This window comes from Thalassophryne amazonica, chromosome 22 (assembly GCF_902500255.1).
Source record: "Thalassophryne amazonica chromosome 22, fThaAma1.1, whole genome shotgun sequence".
Lineage (NCBI taxonomy): Eukaryota > Metazoa > Chordata > Actinopteri > Batrachoidiformes > Batrachoididae > Thalassophryne > Thalassophryne amazonica.
This window is the reverse complement of record NC_047124.1, coordinates 12,454,431-12,475,187: the sequence shown is the minus strand read 5'-3', so window position 1 is coordinate 12,475,187 and position 20,757 is coordinate 12,454,431. Positions and strand designations below refer to the sequence as shown.

Sequence of the window (20,757 nt, the reverse complement as noted above, 5' to 3'; positions counted from 1 at the left end):
AAATATCAAAGTCAACCATTCTGTTAGTGTCTCCTCAAAATCTGATAATTTCTTGCTTTTCCAGTAAATCACAAAACAAGACATTTTAAGTTAACATTCTGGGCTCCATGAAATAGTCTTTTTTTTATTATCCACTTATATTTTATTGGTCATATGAACAAATAAAATGAAATAAATGACAAAACAATCAAAATTTCTCTGATAATTATCACGAGCTGCATCTGTTCTAACTGCATTCATTTGGGAAATGAAAATGTTTATCGCCTGTCATACAGAGACCTGCTTCTGAGCCGCCGCATCACTCCGTTATATATTAAAAAATATGGTTTGATATTGTGTGAAGGATTAAGCAGTCACCATAAATAAACTTTTAACTGAAGCTTTTTTCTAATTTAATTTTTTTCAGAAAATAAAATAAAAAATGTGTTAGAAATATTTAAGTTTGAAGCAGATGGGATTAAATTTAAATGGGTTAAAAAAAAGAAGAAAAGAAGAAAAAGTGAATAATATTTTTAATTTGAAAGGAGTATTTTAATCGCACATCATAACAAGCTTACTGGAAATAACCGGAGAGGAACAATAATTGGAAAACTAACTAAAATAGACTACTAGCTCTTTTAAAAATGAATTAATTTGGAGAATAATATTTTTCAGGGAGCTTTTCTCAGGTGTTTTGCAGAATCCCTGGTCTGTAAATATTACCATCTCATTTACTCCTAATCTGTTTCTTGATTGACACAAAACAGTTTCCCGGCATATTATTATTATTAAACACCTACATATTCGGTGATTGATATTAAAAGTGTTGATAATGCAAATGACCTCAGCATAATATTACAGTTTTAATTTACATCAGTATGCTGTTGTGTATGTTTCCTTCCTTCTTCCTTCTTTAACCCCTTCCTAGCGTCCTCCTTACTGTTTGTTTAAATTATTTATTTTATTTTTACTTCCATCAGCAGATGAGGAAGAGACTTTTCATTACCGCCACCTGGAAGAGTCTGCTCTGCACTGATTCTTTGATCGTATTTCACAATCGCAGCAACCTTCAGCGAGAACAATACAGCTGTGGCGAGGAAATGAAGGAGTGAAATATAGGAGGAACCTCTCTGTGTTTGTCTCATCATTTTCTTGCACATTTGAACAACAAATATGCAGCGACAGATGCGCAGACACACTGTGAATGCACAATCAGATCATCTCGAAATCTTCTGCACATCTGAAGTTTTAAGGTTTTGGTTTTTTGAGGAGTCTTGGTCCCTTTCTGTCCTTCTTCCCTCAGTTTTGATGGACATTTTCCAAAGAGAACTGATATTGTGGACATGGAGAATGCATAATTCACACACACTGCAATGGCTATACTGTATGAGCGCAGTGTGACAGTGCAGGAATATTTGAACTGAACTGGCCGTACCGCCTGAAGACACTGACTTTCCTCAGCTCTTATCTGATGCTGACATGCTAGTTCTGATCCACATGAGGATTAAGCTGGTAATGTGCAAGCAAATAGGCCACTAATGGAATCTGCTTCCCATGGGAAAGGCTTGACATAACCAGAGGTCAGTAACCCCCAAACAAAATCCTCTCAGTTTGTATCGACATGTCACCTCCTGCTTTTACAGTCCAACCACACAGTTTCTATCAAAACCACAAGAGACACCCAGCCAAGCTGTTTGAAGAGCAGAAAAGAATGTCAGAAAGTAATCCTGAGGAAAGTAAAGAGATAAGGAAAGAAAAAGCGTGGCAAAGCAATGAGATGGCAAGATTCCCTTCCTTTGTCTTTCCCCCATGTTAATTACAGCGCTCAGCTTCCTCTACGATTGAAGGCTGCATACTGGTTGTGACATCCATGTGAATCATAGCTGGATGTCAGTGAGCAAATATAAAAAAAAAGAGGAGATTTTCATTAACAAAGAGCCGTTATTCGGCGTTATGCCTTAGTGGGCTTTGATGTGTCTCGTCGGCGTGAGTAGGGAGGAATGAGACGCGCACAATAAGAAAAGGAGTGGGAGGAGTACCAAGTGTAGTTTTCTTCTTGAGAGTTTTTTGTAATCCACCATGCTTTCTCAGGTTTTGCGTCCCTCCAAACACTCCCTGTAGGGAGGCCATGCCAACGTTTTGAAAATATAGCATCCCCTTTTTCCTCCAAATGCACCACGTCACTGAGATAGGTCACCATCTGCACCAACAACGACATATTACCATATTACGCAATGCTAGCATGCTGAGCTACAACATCACATGACAATAAATGTATGTACACAAGTGGTTAGTGCGCTGGGTTTCAATGCGGAAGGTTCCAGGGTCAAACCCTTTTCTCCATGTAATGTGGAGTTGCATCATGAAGGGCACCCAGCGTAAAAGTTGCGCTAAGATCCACCTTGGATCTGCTGTGGTGACCCTGAGTGAAAACAGGGGAGCAGCCAAAGGGACTTACTTGAGCATTTGGCCTAGTGTTTGCAGTTCCAGTCAAGACTGAACCATGGTTGTATCAAGAAAACTGGATTTTAACCATAATAACACAAGAATACAACCTTGATACAACAAAACATTGTCCAGGGCCCGGTTTCATAAAGCAGTCTACGATCAAACTTGTTTAGTTGACTAAACTCAGTCAACTAATCGTTTGACGTTAATCATTGCACAAAGCGCTTAGTCGGCTAAAGTTTCACATTAGCTGACTAAAATTTTTAACCTGCTGCAGAGAAGGCTAATCTTATTTTAGTCGACAAAACTTCAGTGTCTTACCTCAAAAATGGCGGCTATCATGCACCACCAGTTGATGGAGCAGGAAGGAAGGAGAGCCTTGTGGCGGGAGTGGGTGTTCCGGGATCGGAATTATCCATTGGAGATGTATATGGGTGCCAGCCAGGAGCACTTCTCCTCTTCTGCGGCGGACTCGGTCATGTTTGTAGCAGACAACCAACCCGGAAGTAAACAAAAGTCTTGCACATTAGAGGCGTTTCTTGGCAATTGCACTGGCCAGGCCGTTTATGCCCGTGAAAAACCGATGCCTAACATTAGATGGCTAATCTACAAATTTAGCCGTCGATGTGAAAGAGAGATTAGACAGCTAATGCTAGGTGACTAAACTTAGTCGACTAAGTAAGTTTAGTAGACTAAAAGATCAGACTGCTTTATGAAACTCGACCCAGGTCATTTGTTGTGCATTACCCATAGATATCAGAGTGCAGTCATGTTACACATATAACAAAATGTTTTGTTTGTTTGTTTGAATGAATTAAACATAAAATTTTAGTTGTAGACTGTGGGGTCTTCTGGTTGGAGGCTGGGTTGTGCTACGTTTCATCAGTATAGCACAAAGTGAGCTGTCATATGTATATACCAAAGAGGAAGGGTCCAAGTACTGATCCCTGAGGTATCCCAGAAGATATGCATTGTGCCTTAGAAAAATGCACACAATGCTTAAAAAAACTTTTAAAAACATATCTGTTGAACCTGACCGGGGATGTTGTTGGGTGGTGGAAGGAGTACTTCGAGGAGCTCCTCAATCCCATCGTCACGTCTTCCGAAGAGGAAGCAGAGACTGGGGACCCAGAGGCGGACTGATCCATTACCCAGGCAGAAGTCACCGAGGTGGTTAGAAAGCTCCTCGGTGGCAAGGCTCCTGGGGTGGATGAAATCCGTCCTGAGTACCTTAAGTCTCTGGATGTTGTGGGACTGTCTTGGCTGACACGCCTCTGCAAACATCGCGTGGCGATCGGGGACAGTGCCTCTGGATTGGCAGACCGGGGTGGTGGTCCCTCTGTTTAAGAAGGGGGACCGGAGGGTGTGTTCCAACTATAGGGGGATCACACTCCTCAGCCTCCCCGGTAAGGTCTATTCCAGAGTACTGGAGAGGAGAATTCAACCGATGGTCGAACCTCGATTCAGGAGGAGCAGTGTGGTTTTCGTCCTGGTCGCAGCACACTGACCAGTTCTACATGCACCATCGGGTGCTTGAGGGTTCATGGGAGTTCGCCCAACCAGTCCACATGTGTTTTGTGGATCTGGAGAAGGCGTTCGACCGTGGCCCTCGGGGCACCCTGTGGGGAGTGCTCCGGGATTACGGGGTCCGGGGTCCTTTGCTAAGGGCTATCCGGTCCCTGTACGACCGCAGCAGGAGCTTGGTTCACATTGCCGGTAGTAAGTCAAACCTGTTTCCAGTGCACATTGGCCTCCGCCAGGGTTGCCCTTTGTCACCGGTTCTGTTCATTATTTTTATGGACAGAATTTCTAGGCGCAGCCAGGGTGTAGAGGGGGTCTGATTTGGGAACCACAGAATCTCATCTCTGCTGTTTGCGGACGATGTGGTTCTGTTGGCTTCGTCAAATCAGGACCTTCAGCGTGCACTGGGGCGGTTTGCAGCCGAGTGTGAGGCGTCTGGGATGAAAATCAGCACCTCCAAATCCGAGGCCATGGTTCTCGACCGGAAAAAGGTGCTTTGCCCTCTTCAGGTCGGTGGAGTGTCCTTGCCTCAAGTGGAGGAGTTTAAGTATCTCAGGGTCTTGTTCACGAGTGAGGGACGGATGGAGCGTGAGATCGATAGACGGATCGGTGCAGCGTCTGCAGTGATGCGGTCGCTGTATCGGACCATCGTGGTGAAGAGAGAGCTGAGTAGGGGGGCAAAAGCTCTCGATTTACCGATCGATCTACGTTCCAATCCTCACCTATGGTCATGAGATTTGGCTCATGACCGAAAGAACGAGATTGCGGGTACAAGCGGCCGAGATGAGTTTCCTCCGCAGGGTGGCTGGGCGCTCCCTTAGAGATAGGGTGAGGAGCTCGGTCACTTGGGAGGAGCTTGGAGTCGAGCCGCTGCTCCTCCACATCGAAAGGAGTCAGTTGAGGTGGCTCGGGCGTCTTTTCCGGATGCCCCCTGGACGCCTCGCTGGAGAGGTGTTCCGGGCACGTCCCACTGGGAGGAGGCCCCGGGGCAGACCCAGGACATGCTGGAAGGATTACATCTCTCAGCTGGCTTGGGAATGCCTTGGGGTTCCCCCGGAGGAGCTGGGGGAGGTGTGTGTGGATCGGGAGGTCTGGGCTGCTTTGCTTGAGCTGCTGCCCCCGCGACCCGACTCCGGATAAAGCGGAAGAAAATGGATGGATGGATGGATCTGTTAACTTGTCTTGCACCTATTAAAATAACACAGTAATGGTAGGTTTCATGTAGTTATGGTGTTTCCTTGATGAGAAACCTTTTAGTTTTACTTCCATGTGCTAGTAGCAAACAGCGCACATGGTGAATTGCTCGCTTGTGAACATTGCTGACGAGGGGCTTCAAAGGGGAACATATACAAGCCTCTTCAGTCGACCTGTCGTGGCGGTGGTCCTGCGTTTAAGTTATTTCAGTACTTCATGTCAGCAGCTTCCTGCGGATCTGAATGTTTGCGCTTGTTGTGAGACGGATGGAGCAGTAAATATGCAGAGTGCAGTACAATCAATTTAAATTCCACAAGGAAACTCGGGGCACAAGCCTGCAGGGCAACTCCAGGCCGAGAGTAAAAATAATCACTAAGTATTAAAAAAAAATCCTGATATTTGAGCTTCTGTTTCTCTCTCATCGCTGTTTCTCTCCCACTTCTGACACTTTGCATTCCTCACCCATCCCTCCTGCCATGGTCCATTTCATCACCACGTCACTGCAAATATAAAATAAGCCTCAGATGACTGATCGCTGACTGGATCTAGCACACCGAACAGTCGATATCTGTAATAATGTTAATTTTCCACCATAGCCGTGGACTAATCTCCATCACAGCCTGTGAAGCGACTCCAATAAGTGAAAAAGACGAGTCAATAAAGAGATGAGCGTGATAATACAGGCTGACATTAGTAAACACTGTCTCGCTCCGTCTCCCTTTTTCATTCCTCAGTTCAGTTTTCATTCATTTTAAGAGTGCTTTACTGGCATGGCGTGGCTTTTCTTTGCAGTGCCAAAAGAAGTGCCAACACATAAATATGATGAATTTAATGACAAAGAGGCAACACAGGATTAGAGCAACAATATGCAAGGAACTGTGACATAGCAGGTTTGCAGCTGTGCTTTAAATCTCCGATCAGTGGCATCTGGACAGCAGATGGGCCCGAAAAGAGCGAAATGCATTTTTTTTTTTTAACATCAAGATCAATTTTTCTAACATTTTGCAAGAAAAAGCTAATAAAAGTGCCACATTTGTCACTCAAAATGTTCCAAATGTGTATCTGTTTTAAACACTTAGTTTCATATCTGATCAGCATCACAGACAGCTCAGATTAGAAAACGCTGTCATCTCCAAAGGTCTGGAACACTGGGGGCAGATTCACCAGACAAGAAAAAAAACCTTCAATAATGGTAATTTAGTAGCTCCATACTTAAGAGGTTTTTTCAGAAATGCATGACCCATTCTGCTATGCGGATCCATTTACTGGATTGGTTCGTCCAGATGACAGGATTCATTGAATGAAATATCAAGTTCTTTTGATGTTGTCCCAGTTGCTAAGCCTTGAACATCAGCAAAATTCCAGCATGTCCTCTCCATGTCACAGCCCAGCATTGTTCAATCAAAAATCATCGGTTTGGTGATTTAATTCATTTAATTTGTGTTCAGAGTGGTAGCAGAGTCCATGCTGTGCACAAATCGTAATACACTTAGGTTATGGTGGGTTTAAGGCTGTGTATACACTGGTTTTAGGGCAGAGTTATGCCATGGTTATGTCGATCCACAGCAGCAAATTAGCAAAATGCTAGAGCCGCCCCCTACCCCCATCAACACACACAAATATTTAACAAATGCATAAATTATTCAGCGATAGAGGTTCAATGTAGTTTGCACGGGGTTTACGTCATAGTTACTCTATGGTTAGTCTGCTCCATAAAAGCAAATTAGCAAAATGCTTGAGGACCTTCTTCTTCCAGAACTCCGTCCTCCATATTAATGTATAATCGATGTGTGTGTGTATGTGTGGGATTGAATTTCAATGTGGTTCTTCACTCAAAGTGCCAGTGGAGTCCATACTATGCACTAAATTTCCGATGCCAAGCTGACGGTGGGTTTATGTTGGTTTTACTAAAGAGTGAGACATCAGTTGTGCCGCTCTGTGAAGCGAATTAGCAAAATGCTAGAACCTTTCCCCTTCACCCGCATATGTAACATATATATATATATAGATATATATTGTCAGCTTGGGGAAAAAAGTTCAACTTTATTTACTCCCAGAAAACTTCCATTGCCGGGTACATGGTGGTTTTTCGACAGAGTTACACCATGGTTTTTGCCCCCCATATTTAATCGCAAAATCATCAGTGTGGTGACAGAATTTCAACTTAGTTCACCCTGGAGTGATCCAAGCTATGCACAAAGGGGATGAACCCTGGTTGTAGTGCAGAGTTAAGGTGTGGTTACACCACTACATGGCAGCTGACTTTGACACTGTATTACTTGTATGTACGGTATATTCACCTGTCATGTACACTCCAACACCACTAACATGTCCCAAAGACCTAGCCCTCCAACACGCTCAGCTACATAAAAAAGGCAATTGCACTGAAAAACTGAAGGAGAAGATATGGAACAAGAAGAGAGCCATTACTGTATGCATATAGATGTCACCAAAACTCAATTGCTGCAGCCAAAGTTTCTTGTTATCCGAGCTAGAATTTTTGTGCTTCTTCGAACCTCAAGTTTGGCAAATGAGTAAGTCATGGAAGTGATTTTCACCACTATTTCTCTCTGTCTTTTGTTGAACAGTCAGAGTTGTCGGGAGCGGCGGTCCTCCACCAGGCGCGGAGGGATCAGGTGGTGGACGCGTGTCGAGTCTACAGTGCTTCCAGTCGTAAGCGTAGGGTCCTAACGCCAGGAGACCTCAAACATCTCGTGGTGGACGAGGACCACGAGCTCATCTACTGCTACGTCCCTAAAGTGGCTTGTACCAACTGGAAGCGTGTGATGATGGTCCTCACAGGCCGGGGCAAATACAGGTACGTCAGGTACTAAGTCAAGTGTACTTTGATGTTTAATGTAAACACGAGGACAGAATGCTGAGGATATCCCCTTTGTGGTAGTTATGTGTCTCCATGTTGTGCTTTTTATACAGGAAATTTGAATTGTATGTAGCATTGCCAACATTTAATAATTTCCCAAGCAAATGACAACATATGGATGTCTAGGAGTCGATGGAACTTTATCCCAAATATTTCAGTGTCAGTGTATTATTGTGGCTGAGATTAGCACTGCTGGAAAACTGAACACCAGTTTGGTCTTTTCTTTGGTTCTTTTGTGATTTCTTGGATGGGATGTCTGTATGTTCTTGGGGAAACTTTGGTAGCTTGGTAACCCGTAGGAGGACTCACCTCCATTTCAAGTTTCCCCATTTTGAGATAATGGTTCCCACTATAGTTCTCTAGAGTTCCAGAGCTGTAGAAATGGCTTTGCAATGCTTCCTAGTCCAACATATTTCAATAAATTCCTTTTTAGATTGTGTAGTCTTCACACTGCATCAACAGTTCTATTCAACAAATCTGCAATAATCAGCGCTTATCAAATATCGTTACTTGGTTGAGTTGCGAAAGGTTTTCTCTATGATGATTCATTTTAAGGTTTTTTGTTTTGGTTTGGGTTTTTTTTGTATTTATTCAGGTGGTGTAAGAACATCTGAGGTGATTAAATGTGACAAATATGCAAAATAGGGTGGAAAATTTTGACTTTATTCTTCATCTCCACGTTTCTTTCCACAGTGACCCGATGGAAATCCCTTCCAATGAAGCCCACATTCCTACCAACCTCAAGACGCTCAACCAATACAGCATCGCTGAGATCAACCACCGCCTGAAGAACTACCTCAAGTTTCTCTTCGTTCGGGGAGCCCTTTGAGAGACTGGTCTCTGCATATCGCAATAAGTTCACCCTCAAGTACAACTCCTCCTTCCACAAGCGCTTCGGCACTCGCATCATCCGGCGATACCGCAAGAACGCCACGCAGGACGCCCTGTACAATGGCGCCGACGTGAAATTCAGAGAGTTTGTAGAATATCTGGTAGACCCGGCCACGCAGCGCGACGGCCCACTTAACGAGCACTGGCAGACTGTGTATCAGCTGTGCCACCCCTGTCACATCCACTATGACCTGGTTGGAAAATACGAAACGCTGGAGGAAGACGCAAACTACGTGTTGCGGCTGGCAGGCGTCGGTAATTCCTTGCAATTCCCTAGCTATGCTAAGTCTACTCGCACCACAGACGCCATGACGGCTCAGTTCTTCAGCAATATCAGCACTCAGCAGCAGGTCCAGCTCTACCAGCTCTACAAGTTGGACTTCCTAATGTTCAACTACTCCACGCCCAGCTACCTCCGGCTGGACTAATGATGGACAGAGCCGAGCTCTGGGAATGGCTGCCTTGATTAAGGAGAGGTGACTAAAGAATGAAGGGTGGATTTTCGTGGACGCAAACTTGATTTCAAAAACTCGCTGTTTCTTGTAGGTGTGGCGTCGGAAACGTCAGCGGATGGTGAAGGAAAGAATAAGTGCGTGCTTGGTGTGGCATAAAGGGAGCCTGTCCAATCAGCTCTGGGCAACACGTGACAGAGAGAGCACTGATTGGACACGCATGCATCGCGTGAATATGTTGGTGAAGCAGGTCTTCAAGGTGTTTTAAAAAGGGAACTCAACCTCAGAGGATGGACTTGAAGAATGACTCTCCTGATGATGTTCCCTACGTGTTTAAACAAAGTGCTGAATATTTGCAAGGCAAACGGTGGCTCTGGCGCACGGCCCCAACTTTGATGCATCAGAGAAGCTGAGCTTATGCTCCCCGCCCCCTCCCTGCGATCAATGTGGAAACCGTCAAATTGTAAAACACATTCATGTCCTTCACCGCGCAGTGACTATGCCATGTGTTTGTCAGTGCTTGTCACCTCATGCAATTCAAAGGAAAACTGCCTCATTGCTGTGGCAAGGACGCCCCGTAACTCACGGCTACTGACTTCCTCTCAAAATCTCTACAACTATGGCGACATGACCTCCAGCCAACTTCTAGCAAAACAAGCTCTGCCGTTGGGCTCGGTCATTGCAGCGTTGGCATGGAGACAACAGGCTTTCCATCAGGAGGGATGGATGTGCTAAATATCCATCACCTGTATCACCAAGCATCCTTAACGACTCAAAGGTTACTCGCCTGGTCGGGCACACCAAGTGCTTGTGATGAATGTGAGCGAATCAGAAGCAACCTGTGTGGTTGCGTAAGGGTTAAAGTCACTGGATCGCATAACGCTGCCCCGCCCAGGGGTTCAGCGGACACACCCAGGGCCACGCCCCTCAAACCCCTGCTCGGATGAACATCTTTAAGTAAATTAAATTTTTTTTTGTCTTTATGCTTTTTGTCTTATATGAACAATTGCTGCGAGCAGCAACAATTACAGATTATTTAATTTGCATATGGATTAAATATGAGATTTAATATTTTGTTTTCCTGGATTTTTTTTTTTATTTGTTTAAATTTCTTATGAGTTTTGTAGCGTCTCCGTTCTTCGTAATGCCGCCGATATGTAAGTGTACGATACATTTCAGCCTGTCTTTGTCCTTCTGTGTCTGAAATCATCACAGTTTATTTATGACTTTATTTTACATTTTCTGGTGTTACACATTTGGTGCCAAAATGGCTCACAGAGTCTAGCCGTCATGCATTTCTTATTCGGAGTACGTCGCACTGTTTCAGATTTTCTGCTCCTGAAACAGAAGAGGAGCAGCCGCTGTTCTCAGTATTCATATCATCAACGTTTTGTCCATATCATGCAATCAGAAGCCACATCTCATACGACAATGTGATTATGTTAGCAATGCTAAGCAATGTCAAGGTTAATAACAGCGCTCTCCATCACACCCTGAATTGGATTATAGGTTATTATGTAAGCATAATACGGCAGGAAGAGAGGGAGAAAAGAGGGAGGGAGGGAGGCAATGCTGTTTCAACCAAAAGTCTGTTTGGGTCACTGAAAGTGGTCTTTGTTTCAATGGGGGGGAAAAGGGGTGGGTTTGAGAAGCCAACCAAATTTGTAATTTGTGACTCTGAAAACCTTCAACCTTGCATACTGATTTTGTGGTGTCAGTAGTCTGGATAGCTTTTTTTTTTTTAAAGTGTGTGTTGAATTTTATTCCCTTCTGCCCAAGGAGGTAATGTCATTGGTCAAGGTTTATTTATTTGTTTGTTTGTTCGATTGTCAGATCAGGTCTGGTATTCATCCATCACACTACGAAGCTTCCAAGATGGTATCCATCCAGGCAGACAACTGGTCCAACCCCACCGAATAATAAAGCCATGAATAATGAGCCATGTATGGATTTGTCAGAAATTTCAATGATTATTTGAATAATGAGCCACATATATGAACATTGCGCAAACAACTAAAAAAAACACTGCAAGTGAGTGCGAGTGATGGCATCAGTGCACACAGTGCAGCTCATTTGATCAATTATAACGAGATGTTAAATCTATTATAAACATACTTTTACAGCTGCTCATAAGAAGGAGTGAACATGCAACTGTTTACCAAGCCATTACCATACAAACATTACAAATAATTACTATTTAGGCTGTTCCAAATACGTTCTCCACCTCACGCAGCGCAGGAGAGAGAGACAGAAAAGAAAAGCTCGAGATGAAATGGTCCTCTGTGATTCCAGAAGTGATTAGAGGTGTTTTCAACAGCAAAACTGTGAGTGAAAATAATTAATCTGCTATGAAATAATTGTTTTATATATAGTGTCCACCGCACAAAACAGGTGGAATTGTCATGACGAAGTGCGCGAGAGGGCGGAGCCAAAATAGCCTGTCCTGTCCTTGTAGCCGCCAGGTACTCGGATTATGGGCTTCTAACAGCCTCGTCATCACCACAAACATGCCTCTAAAATCCTCATTTGTCCTCGTAGTACCTCGTACACAAACTGTCCCACGCTGTTGCTGCTACATTTTGAACTTCTTGAAATTAGCGCCACACTCAGAGATGAGCCTCTTTAGCCAAACATTCTGCCTCTCAAAGCCTCTATTCTCCCCACGTTTGTTGAATAACTGGACTCGTACCAAAAAAAAAAACATGCTACATGGCTCATTATTCATCCTTCTTTATTTGGTGGGACCAGGGCTTAAGTATGTAATCATCTATCTGCCACAGCCAGGTGAAATGTGGGCGTGTCCTTAGCCTACTCCAGCCATTGTGCTCCTGAGGCACCAGTGTATGTGATGTATCGTGTCCAGAGAAATGTGCCACATGACCACAATGTCATAGTTGACATTTTTTGATAAGGCAAGTGATACCCCTCATTTGACACAGTCATTCCAGCGGTACTCAAGGATCCTCTGAAGTGAACTAGTACCAACAGCATCCAGTCATTACCTCAGCACACTGGTTAGCCAATAAATTTTCAACGAAACCTGGTGATTTACATCCTGAACCAGGAGATTATTTTTGTTTTGTTTTAATTTCTACAATGCCTTCAACTGAGTTCCATGTTATTTATACTTTGAAGAACTAGCGCCGCACCCCCCACCAGTGATTCAGCACAGGTCAGCTGTTGGAGTTTGATGGTCCTTCGTGGCGGTATGCACTCTCGGTGTGCTGTCCAGTTTGTTCTGTGGATGCCCATTCTGCAAAAACATCAATGAAATATGGATCACAATGATGAGAAAGTGCCAAAATGTCTTTAACCATTATGCTCATGTACGCTTCCTTTAAGGACAGATAGTCTCCCGCCTTCGTTACACGTGCTGCCTGTTCAAATTAGCACATTATAAACATAGAGGGCATAGCCACAAACTTTTTTCATTTAAAGTGACAGCTTTCAAAACCCGCACACATTTTTAGCAAACACTTTGCACCTTTACCTTTAACTGATTCAACGTTTTAATTTCCAGTTCTGCCTTTGAATTTTGTTTCTTATGTTTTGGCTTTTTAAACGTTCCCTGAAGCTCGGATGCTTCCCACGGTGTGTTGGCGGAGGTAACAGTGGCCGTTAATACTGCAGCGTAGGAATGTGTTCTCTGAGGTGACCTTTTATTTTGTGTAGTGATGAGAGACATCTATTGCTATAGTTTTATTTTAAGTTGGGAAAAACACTGAACTGAAGGCATCATTATTAGTGAGTAGCAATTAAAGGGAGTTTTGAGAGCTAGATCGTTTCACAGTCGTGCCTAAAGGTGCTCCGTGGGAGTGCACACAGTTTTTATAGCCCACTGGGTATTGAGTCATTTATTGGTGCCTGCGGCTCTATTCATTGCTGTCTAAGCATCCATAAATGGCAAAACAGTGACAAATTTATTGCCGTGTGCTGTGGTGGAGATATGGGTTTGTGTACCAACACCTAAGAAGGTGGAATGCTGCAAAAACTCAACCCAGACATACAACATTTGGATATTTCTTTCAATTGTAAATCTCTGTATATTGAAAGTTATGCAAAGACACCAAACCCTTAATCCAAAGCTACTCAACCATGTTTAGTTATGTTTCTTTCCATAACTGGTTGAGTTAAAACTCAGCACATCTTGTGTGAGTGATCCACAGTAGGTCCCATGTGGCCGCATTTGGTGCAAACTCCTCCCAAACAAGCACACGCCTCTGCAAATGTTGGGAAAAGTCTTTTTTTTTCCTACTTTTTTTAGACCGCAGTGGCTTTCCATTGCTATGATCCTGCCTACCCTCAGCGGCACACACTCCATCATCAGCTCCTGATATCTTGGAGTGATTTATTCCATACTCTTTGTAAAAACTGGAGCCAGTGTTGAGCCAAACGCAAGGCAGCAGAGGCATCCAGGAGTCTGACTGACCTCCAGAAAATATCACCAAAAGTTAAAAACGGGCAAGAATCCCAAGTGAAACTATAGTTATTTTGATTGTCAGCTTCAAAGTGACATACATTAGGTACGTCAAACTGCAATTAAAAAAAAATGAAGCATGGTCTTTAATGGAAGCTGCTGGGCAGCATGTCGCCAGAACTGAATGATGCAAACAAGATTGGAAGCACAGATGCTTCCTGCAGGGGCATGGTGGATGTTTTGGCTTTAGAACTACTCTGGTAATTTGTAAAGTGTGTGTGCACATGTGTGCACACATGCCTGTGTGCACATGTGTGCACACATGCCTGTGTGCATGACAGTTATAATAAGAGAACAGCCCTGTTTTCTTTTTAACCCCCACAGACATCTGGGTGTAATAAAGGGGGAAAGCTACCGCTTTGGCCTTCAGCCGCAGTGGCAGACGTCCTGTTGAAGGAACAATAGTTATATTCTCAGCACGGCCTCCTCGCCCAAAAATATACTTGCGCATTAGCGCTCCTGCTGATGTCAAGGCCGTGCAGTGCCTTACTCAGCAGCTGTAAGTCGAGGCAGGGGCAGGGCTGACTGAACCTCGGCCTACAGCGCTCATTTAGAGCCTCGAATGGAAGCGCAACGATACACGAAGGACCTCTTAGCCTGCAAACAACCTATTACAGAGGTCTCATCTCCTCACTCCGCGCCCACTTCTCTCCGAAAGTGGCTTCCGATGTCAAAACAATGTCAGTGTTTGTGATCTCTGGTGTCCATGTAGGATGAGTGCAGACTGCTTAAACAAATAAAGCTGGTTAAAAAATCCCCAACGGGAACCGGAGGGCAAACAAAAACAAGCAACCGCATCCCCGGAACGTTTGTTCCTATTTGTAAACCAGACGTTATCGTCAATCCAGGCTAGCCTCGTACCATAGGTGTGTTTGCATTCACATCTGGTCACACTGGCATTTTGAACGATGTCTATTATTAGACTGAATTATATATTTGCGCTTTTGCTGAAAGTTACATGGGAAGTCTTCTAAACATATCCAACTGTGTTTTTCTGTCCGGGACGAGTGGATGATTTGTGCTTTGTACATAAAGTCATCAGCAGGTCCATGTCATTAGATCCAGAGTGCAAAGGTCATGTTTCCACAGAACAATTCCTGTCATAGTTTACTGTCTGTTGTGTTTTGCTGTTTTTAGCACAGAGGCTCCAAAACTATTTTGTGCAGTCTTATGACATAATTGTGAGACGCACAATTTTTTTTCTTTTTTACATTTCTTACAAAATCCTGTAAATTTGTAACTTTTCAGGCCTCGAGAAAAATTTGAAATGAAACATTTTGAGGAGGAGGATTATATCCGAATGAACTGCATGCGAGCCGAAAAGAAACCGCAAACCGGACATAAAAATAGATGTGTTTATACTAAAGTAGTCGTAAAATGAGAAATGTCCTTAAAGGAGTCACATTGTTTTTGTGGGTGTTTTGTTTTTTTTTTGCCTTTTACTGTAAATAATATTTTATGCTAAACATTCTAAAAGCCATACAATTCTATGTCTTCTTATGTGGAAACACACCTGTGAATAGCAGGGCAAAGTGTAGGATTAATGAGTCAGTGAGTGAAGAAATGTCATCAAACTATTGTATATCAGCTCTGAAATTTTAGAATTTTATATATACAAGCAAGGACTACTGAATCTCTGATTGGAGCCATGATGGCATGTTTTAACAAATTTGTAGGATTAATTCAGCAATAAGTAAGTGAGTGAGTCTGCAAAATTTCCAGAAAAAATGCCAACAAACTACTGCATATTCAGCTCTGAAATTTTAGATTTTTATATTTACAAGTAAAGACTAGTGAATCTAACATAGCTTATAACTGTAACATATCTTTTCATGAAATTTATAGGATTAATTAGTCAATGAGTCAGTGAGTGAGATTGCCAAATGTCAGTAAGTAATCCCATAAAAGCTAATGTATATTCATTTTTGAAACTTTGAGGTCTGATACATACAGGTGAGGACCAGTGAACCTCTTATTTTGGGATGTGTCCACATCTTTAACATTCTACTTTGCAGGTATTCTTTTAAATATTACTTTAAGTAGGAAGGCCAGCACAGTGCATGTCTGGATTTGTTCAGGCAGGCAGGAGAAAAGTAAACCTTGTGTTTGCATGTGATTAATGAACCCTTGTTTCTAAACGCAGGGTCTCGGGCCACTCTTGTTTCTTTGAAAATATACATAATCAGGAGTACTGTGAAACTTCACATCAGCACAGAAGGACAAAGCCAAGGAAATGTTTGTTTATTTTTCATTTTCAAAGTTTTACTTGATGCTGTTGTGCTGCACGTCTACAGTCCCGTTGCTGGTTGTTTTTGTACATTGCTGACATGCACCATGATGTCACGCATTGTGCTCTTCTGTTCTGACTTTTATGCGTCGATGCATTACTTTGCGCTGCCTCAGAAACTCCCATACTGTTGCAATGTGGTGCTGTTGTTTTCTTCGTGCCTTTCATCCATTATTACAGTGACTTTTGTTGCATTAAGAGGATGTGTGTAGTCACCTGGGCCTTCATCCACCACACTGATACACACCAAACGTTTTGTTTCAACCAGTTGGGACTGTTTCCCCTTTGCACTGCTTTTCCCCCCCGGTATTTTAAAACAGCAGAACAACTTCCTGTACAGTAGAATGATAAGTAACAGGTTGCAAAGGTAATTTCGGTATGTCTGCAAACATCACTTTCATGACTGTCATGCATTAGTGCCACAACACTGAACACCTTCATGTAATGTCAAGCTACATAGGTGAATTTGGGTTTCATCTCTCACATCACAATTCCATCAATATGTGGACATCTACACGTTGTACATGCATGCACTGCTTGTGCAAGCATGGTATATGCATGCACTGTATGTTTGCATGGCACGTGCATGCAGTATATGTGCACACACTACACGTGCAGGCACCATATGCGCAGGCACTGCAAGTGCACGCAGTATATGCGCACGCATTGCAAGTGCACGCAGTATATGCGCACGCACTGCATGTGCACGCAATCCATGCGCACACACTGCATGTGTATCTACAGAGGCCCATGTGACTGCATCACCAGGAACTCAGGTTCCTGCTAGGCTTTCAGGTCACACTCACACTGAGGTGGATAAATTAGAACGTTGTTTCTTTTTCTCCAAACTTCCCATGGTCAGGACGTGTAAACTGAGTCATGATCTTCGGCACCACTTTGACTGATTGAAAGAACAGAAAGTGCCCTTAATAACTTGGATCCTTGATTGATTGTATCACAAAGCAAATACATGTTTGCTGTGCCAGAACACAAATGTGCCTTGTGAGATGTTTAAAATTTTAAGCATCCAGTCTGATCACACTAAGTGTTTGGGAACAAATTATTCTATTTTCAGAAAAAGAACAAGCAATAACACAGAGTCCATATGCGGCTCTTGAAGTGTTACTTTTTCTCTATCTTCTATCGGACCGACTGAGGATTCTAGATTAAAGTTAAGATCAGAAGACGATCTGATGAATCTTTAATCCTCAAAAGATTCACCGTTTTCAGATTTTCTCCCATCAGTGTGATCGTGGCCTCAGACAGCCTGCCAGCATGTATACATCTCTGTGTTGCCCTAATCGATTCATTTCGAGGTCACACTCCACCGGATCTGCAGAGCGTCTCCAGCATCTCCATCTCACGGCAGATGGTGTGACTGTTGTGTTGTATAAAATCATCTGGATGAGTCCTGAGTCACTGAGCTGAAGCCGCGTCCACCACATGCTGCGGAATAGCTGGATCATGTCAAAACCCTGAGAGAGCATCTCCAAGGACGTTCACTCTGTTCATTATTTATTTATTATTAGCAGACAACCATCCATCGCCCTACCTTGTTATCACCATGGCAACACTCCTAAACACTCCATCTCTCCTTTCCTCTGGGAACAGCCCTGTGTTCTTTTGTTTTATGCTTTTTTCAGTTCATTTTCATGCGTTCTCAGTGAAATCATGAATAATGACTTTGTACTGTACACTGCGTGTGGGAAAGTGTTTGCAGCGCGGCCTGCAGTTCATCTTGTCTGATTTTTTTCTTTCTTTCAGAATAAATCACACTGAAATGCCACCACCTTTGACTGATGATTTGAGTTGTGGGCGTCGATGTGGGGGTCACTTGACATGACAGAAAAAGCTTCAGTTCGTGTTTATGGAAAATGATTTAACCAGGAATCCAGGGTCAGTGGAAACGAGATAGTTTAAGGGAACATATCGAATCATCATATTAGAAATATAATCTGGTGCCAATTCAGCAACTGCATAAAGTAGTGGAAAACCACATCTGGATGCTGTATCTTATTAAAATAAATAAATAAAAATTGGATAAAGTTATTCATGGGTTAGAATATCACTCATATTAGAGTTCCAAAAGTCATTTTTATGTAAATAAGTGCTTAATTGTTGAAAAATGCAGGTAAAACTTCTTAATTAAAATGCAAACATAAGGTAGAAAATTGAATTTTTTTTTTTATCCCAGAGGCTTCCGTAAAAGCTGGGGAATGCACCCTGTAAAATGCACAAAAAAATGCACTCTGTAAGTCCAAAACAATAAATGCTATCATCATGTAAGTCTGCAAATTAAAAAGGCATATATATATATATATATATATATATATATATAAATGAGGGCAAAGTGATCAAACTTTAGTTTATTTTGATGCACTAGATCAAGAAAAAAAAAGCAAGTTTGTTTTGCTTATGTAATGCACAATATACCAATATGATGCCATTTTGCAGTCAGGGTGAATGAAAAACAAATGTCATCAGCGTGTATGTACATAAAAACATAGGACTGGTCATACCTCAGCAGAGGTTTGTGCTCCTCTGAGTGTCCTTCAAGTTTGTGTATGCAGTTTGTGACCGCTTTTCTAATTGTATGGGTTAAAGTGTTAGATATGAGACAATTTGCTCCTGTTTCATTGCACTGGTATTTGTTTTTGGCTTCGGTTTGTGGATGGAAACGAGATAAGAGGCATTTCTGCTCCTCATTAATAAGAAGAGGCGAGTGGATCACTCTGTTTCTCACTCCGATATTGCTGTGAAGGTAGAGCTACCTTTCCGTTTTGTGACCTCCACGGAAACACTCAGTCTCACACACACACACACACACACACACACACACACACACACACACACACACACACACACACACACACACACACACACACACACACACACACACACACACACATACCAGTTCCATACTTGTTGTTGCCTCCCTCTAATGATAGGGTGTGTGTAACCGGAGAGGGAAGGGAGGTCCGTGTGGATTTCAGACTACAAAAACCTGGACCACAAGGTCAGCCAGGAGGAGGAATGCCAGCTGTGTGTGTGTGTGTGTGTGGGGCAGGTGATTTCCTTACATCAGATGTGTTGGATTCTCATGTGGATCAGCTCACAGTTGCTTTCCCGTACAGCACGACAAGACATTTATTTTCACACATTCATCATTTTAATTGTAAAACAGCAGGATGTCAGTAAAGTTCTTACATTTTTTTTTTTTTAGATTTAGTGTACTTTAAACACCAAATACTGCATTTTTAGGATGTACTAAAATTCATATTTTATAGCCGAGACCATAAAATCTACTCGGGGGTCCTGGAGCGGTCATGTTTTGCAGCTGTGTAAGAGTTCTATTTTCCCCTGTAAAAACTGAGTTAACGTCCATCACGTTCCACCTCCATCATCGAAAAATGTGGACGGTTTAAAAGAAGAAATAAAACCGGAAAATCCCCTCCTGGTGACGGTGATCTTGTCTGATAAATATGATGACAGAACACCGTGGAAGGGGAGTGGACAGCATCAGACATTAATCAAGAGAACAAGTGTTATTTTTTAGTTCCAGTGCCAGAACAATAGGTCTTCCAGGCACATCCAACTGGGAGGAGACCCCTGGGGAAGACCCAGGACACGCTGGAGGGATTATATTTCCCAGCTGGCTTGGGAATGCCTTGGGATCCTGCTGGAATAGATACAGACCTTCACCAAGGGGAGGGAATTGTGGATAAGAGACGAAAATGAATGAATGTTGTGTTCGGAAGGTTCCGCTCTCTATTCCCTGACTAAGGTCCTTCTCCCCAGTTGTTCAGTTTAGACAGGCGGCCAGCTCTAGGAAAAGTCCCAGTGGATCTGAACTTGCTTCCATTTACAGATGATGGAGGCCACTGTGCTCATTGGGACCTTCAAAGCAGCAGAAATTTTCTGTATCCTTCCCCAGGTTTGTGCCTCAAAACAATCCTGTCTTGGAGGTCTACAGACATTCTTTTGATTCATGCTTGGTTTGTGTTCCGACTGTCACACTGTTGGGACCTCATATGTAGACAGGGTGTGTGTCTTCCCAAATCATGTCCAATCAACTGAATTTACACCAAGGTGGACTCCAGTTATGTTGTACAAACATCTCAAGGATGATCAGTGAAAACAGGATGCACTGAGCTCAATTTTGAGTTTCATGGCAAAGACTGTGAATAGTTATGTACATGTGATTTCTTTTGTTTGTTTTTATTTTTTAATAAATTTGTAAAAAATCTTCTTTAAATTGCATTGTCATTATGGGGTACTGTGTGTAGAATTTTGAAGAAAAAACAAATTTCATCCATTTTGGAATAAGGCTGTAACATCACAAAATGTGGGGGGAAAAAATGAAGCGCTCTGAATACTTTCTGGATGCACGGTACATCCAGTTTTCTTCAGACAAGTCAGGGGATGGATTCATGAACATCTACAAGACACTGATTTGACCCCAGTTATTAATGCAAACAGTATAGTACAGTGTGGTAAATCTGTCTGAAGGTGGCAGTTCCCAAAAACTGAGTGACTGTGCAAGAAGGTGACCAGTGAGGAAAGCCACCAAGATGACAAGACAACACTGAAGAAGATGATATCTGCTTCTGTGCCTATGATTGGAGAA

The 20,757-nt window shown here is 42.8% G+C and overlaps 1 protein-coding gene across 1 annotated transcript in view; it reads left to right on the top strand.

The window, feature by feature from the left end:
* chst11 (carbohydrate (chondroitin 4) sulfotransferase 11) overlaps positions 1-10,435 on the top strand; it is a 103,189-nt gene extending 92,754 nt beyond the window's left edge. The window contains 3 exon segments of the mRNA XM_034163558.1: positions 7,731-7,960; positions 8,717-8,840; positions 8,842-10,435. Coding sequence (XP_034019449.1) covers positions 7,731-7,960; positions 8,717-8,840; positions 8,842-9,342 — 855 coding nt within the window. The 3' untranslated portion in view covers positions 9,343-10,435.
* Positions 10,436-20,757: the final 10,322 nt, after the last annotated feature.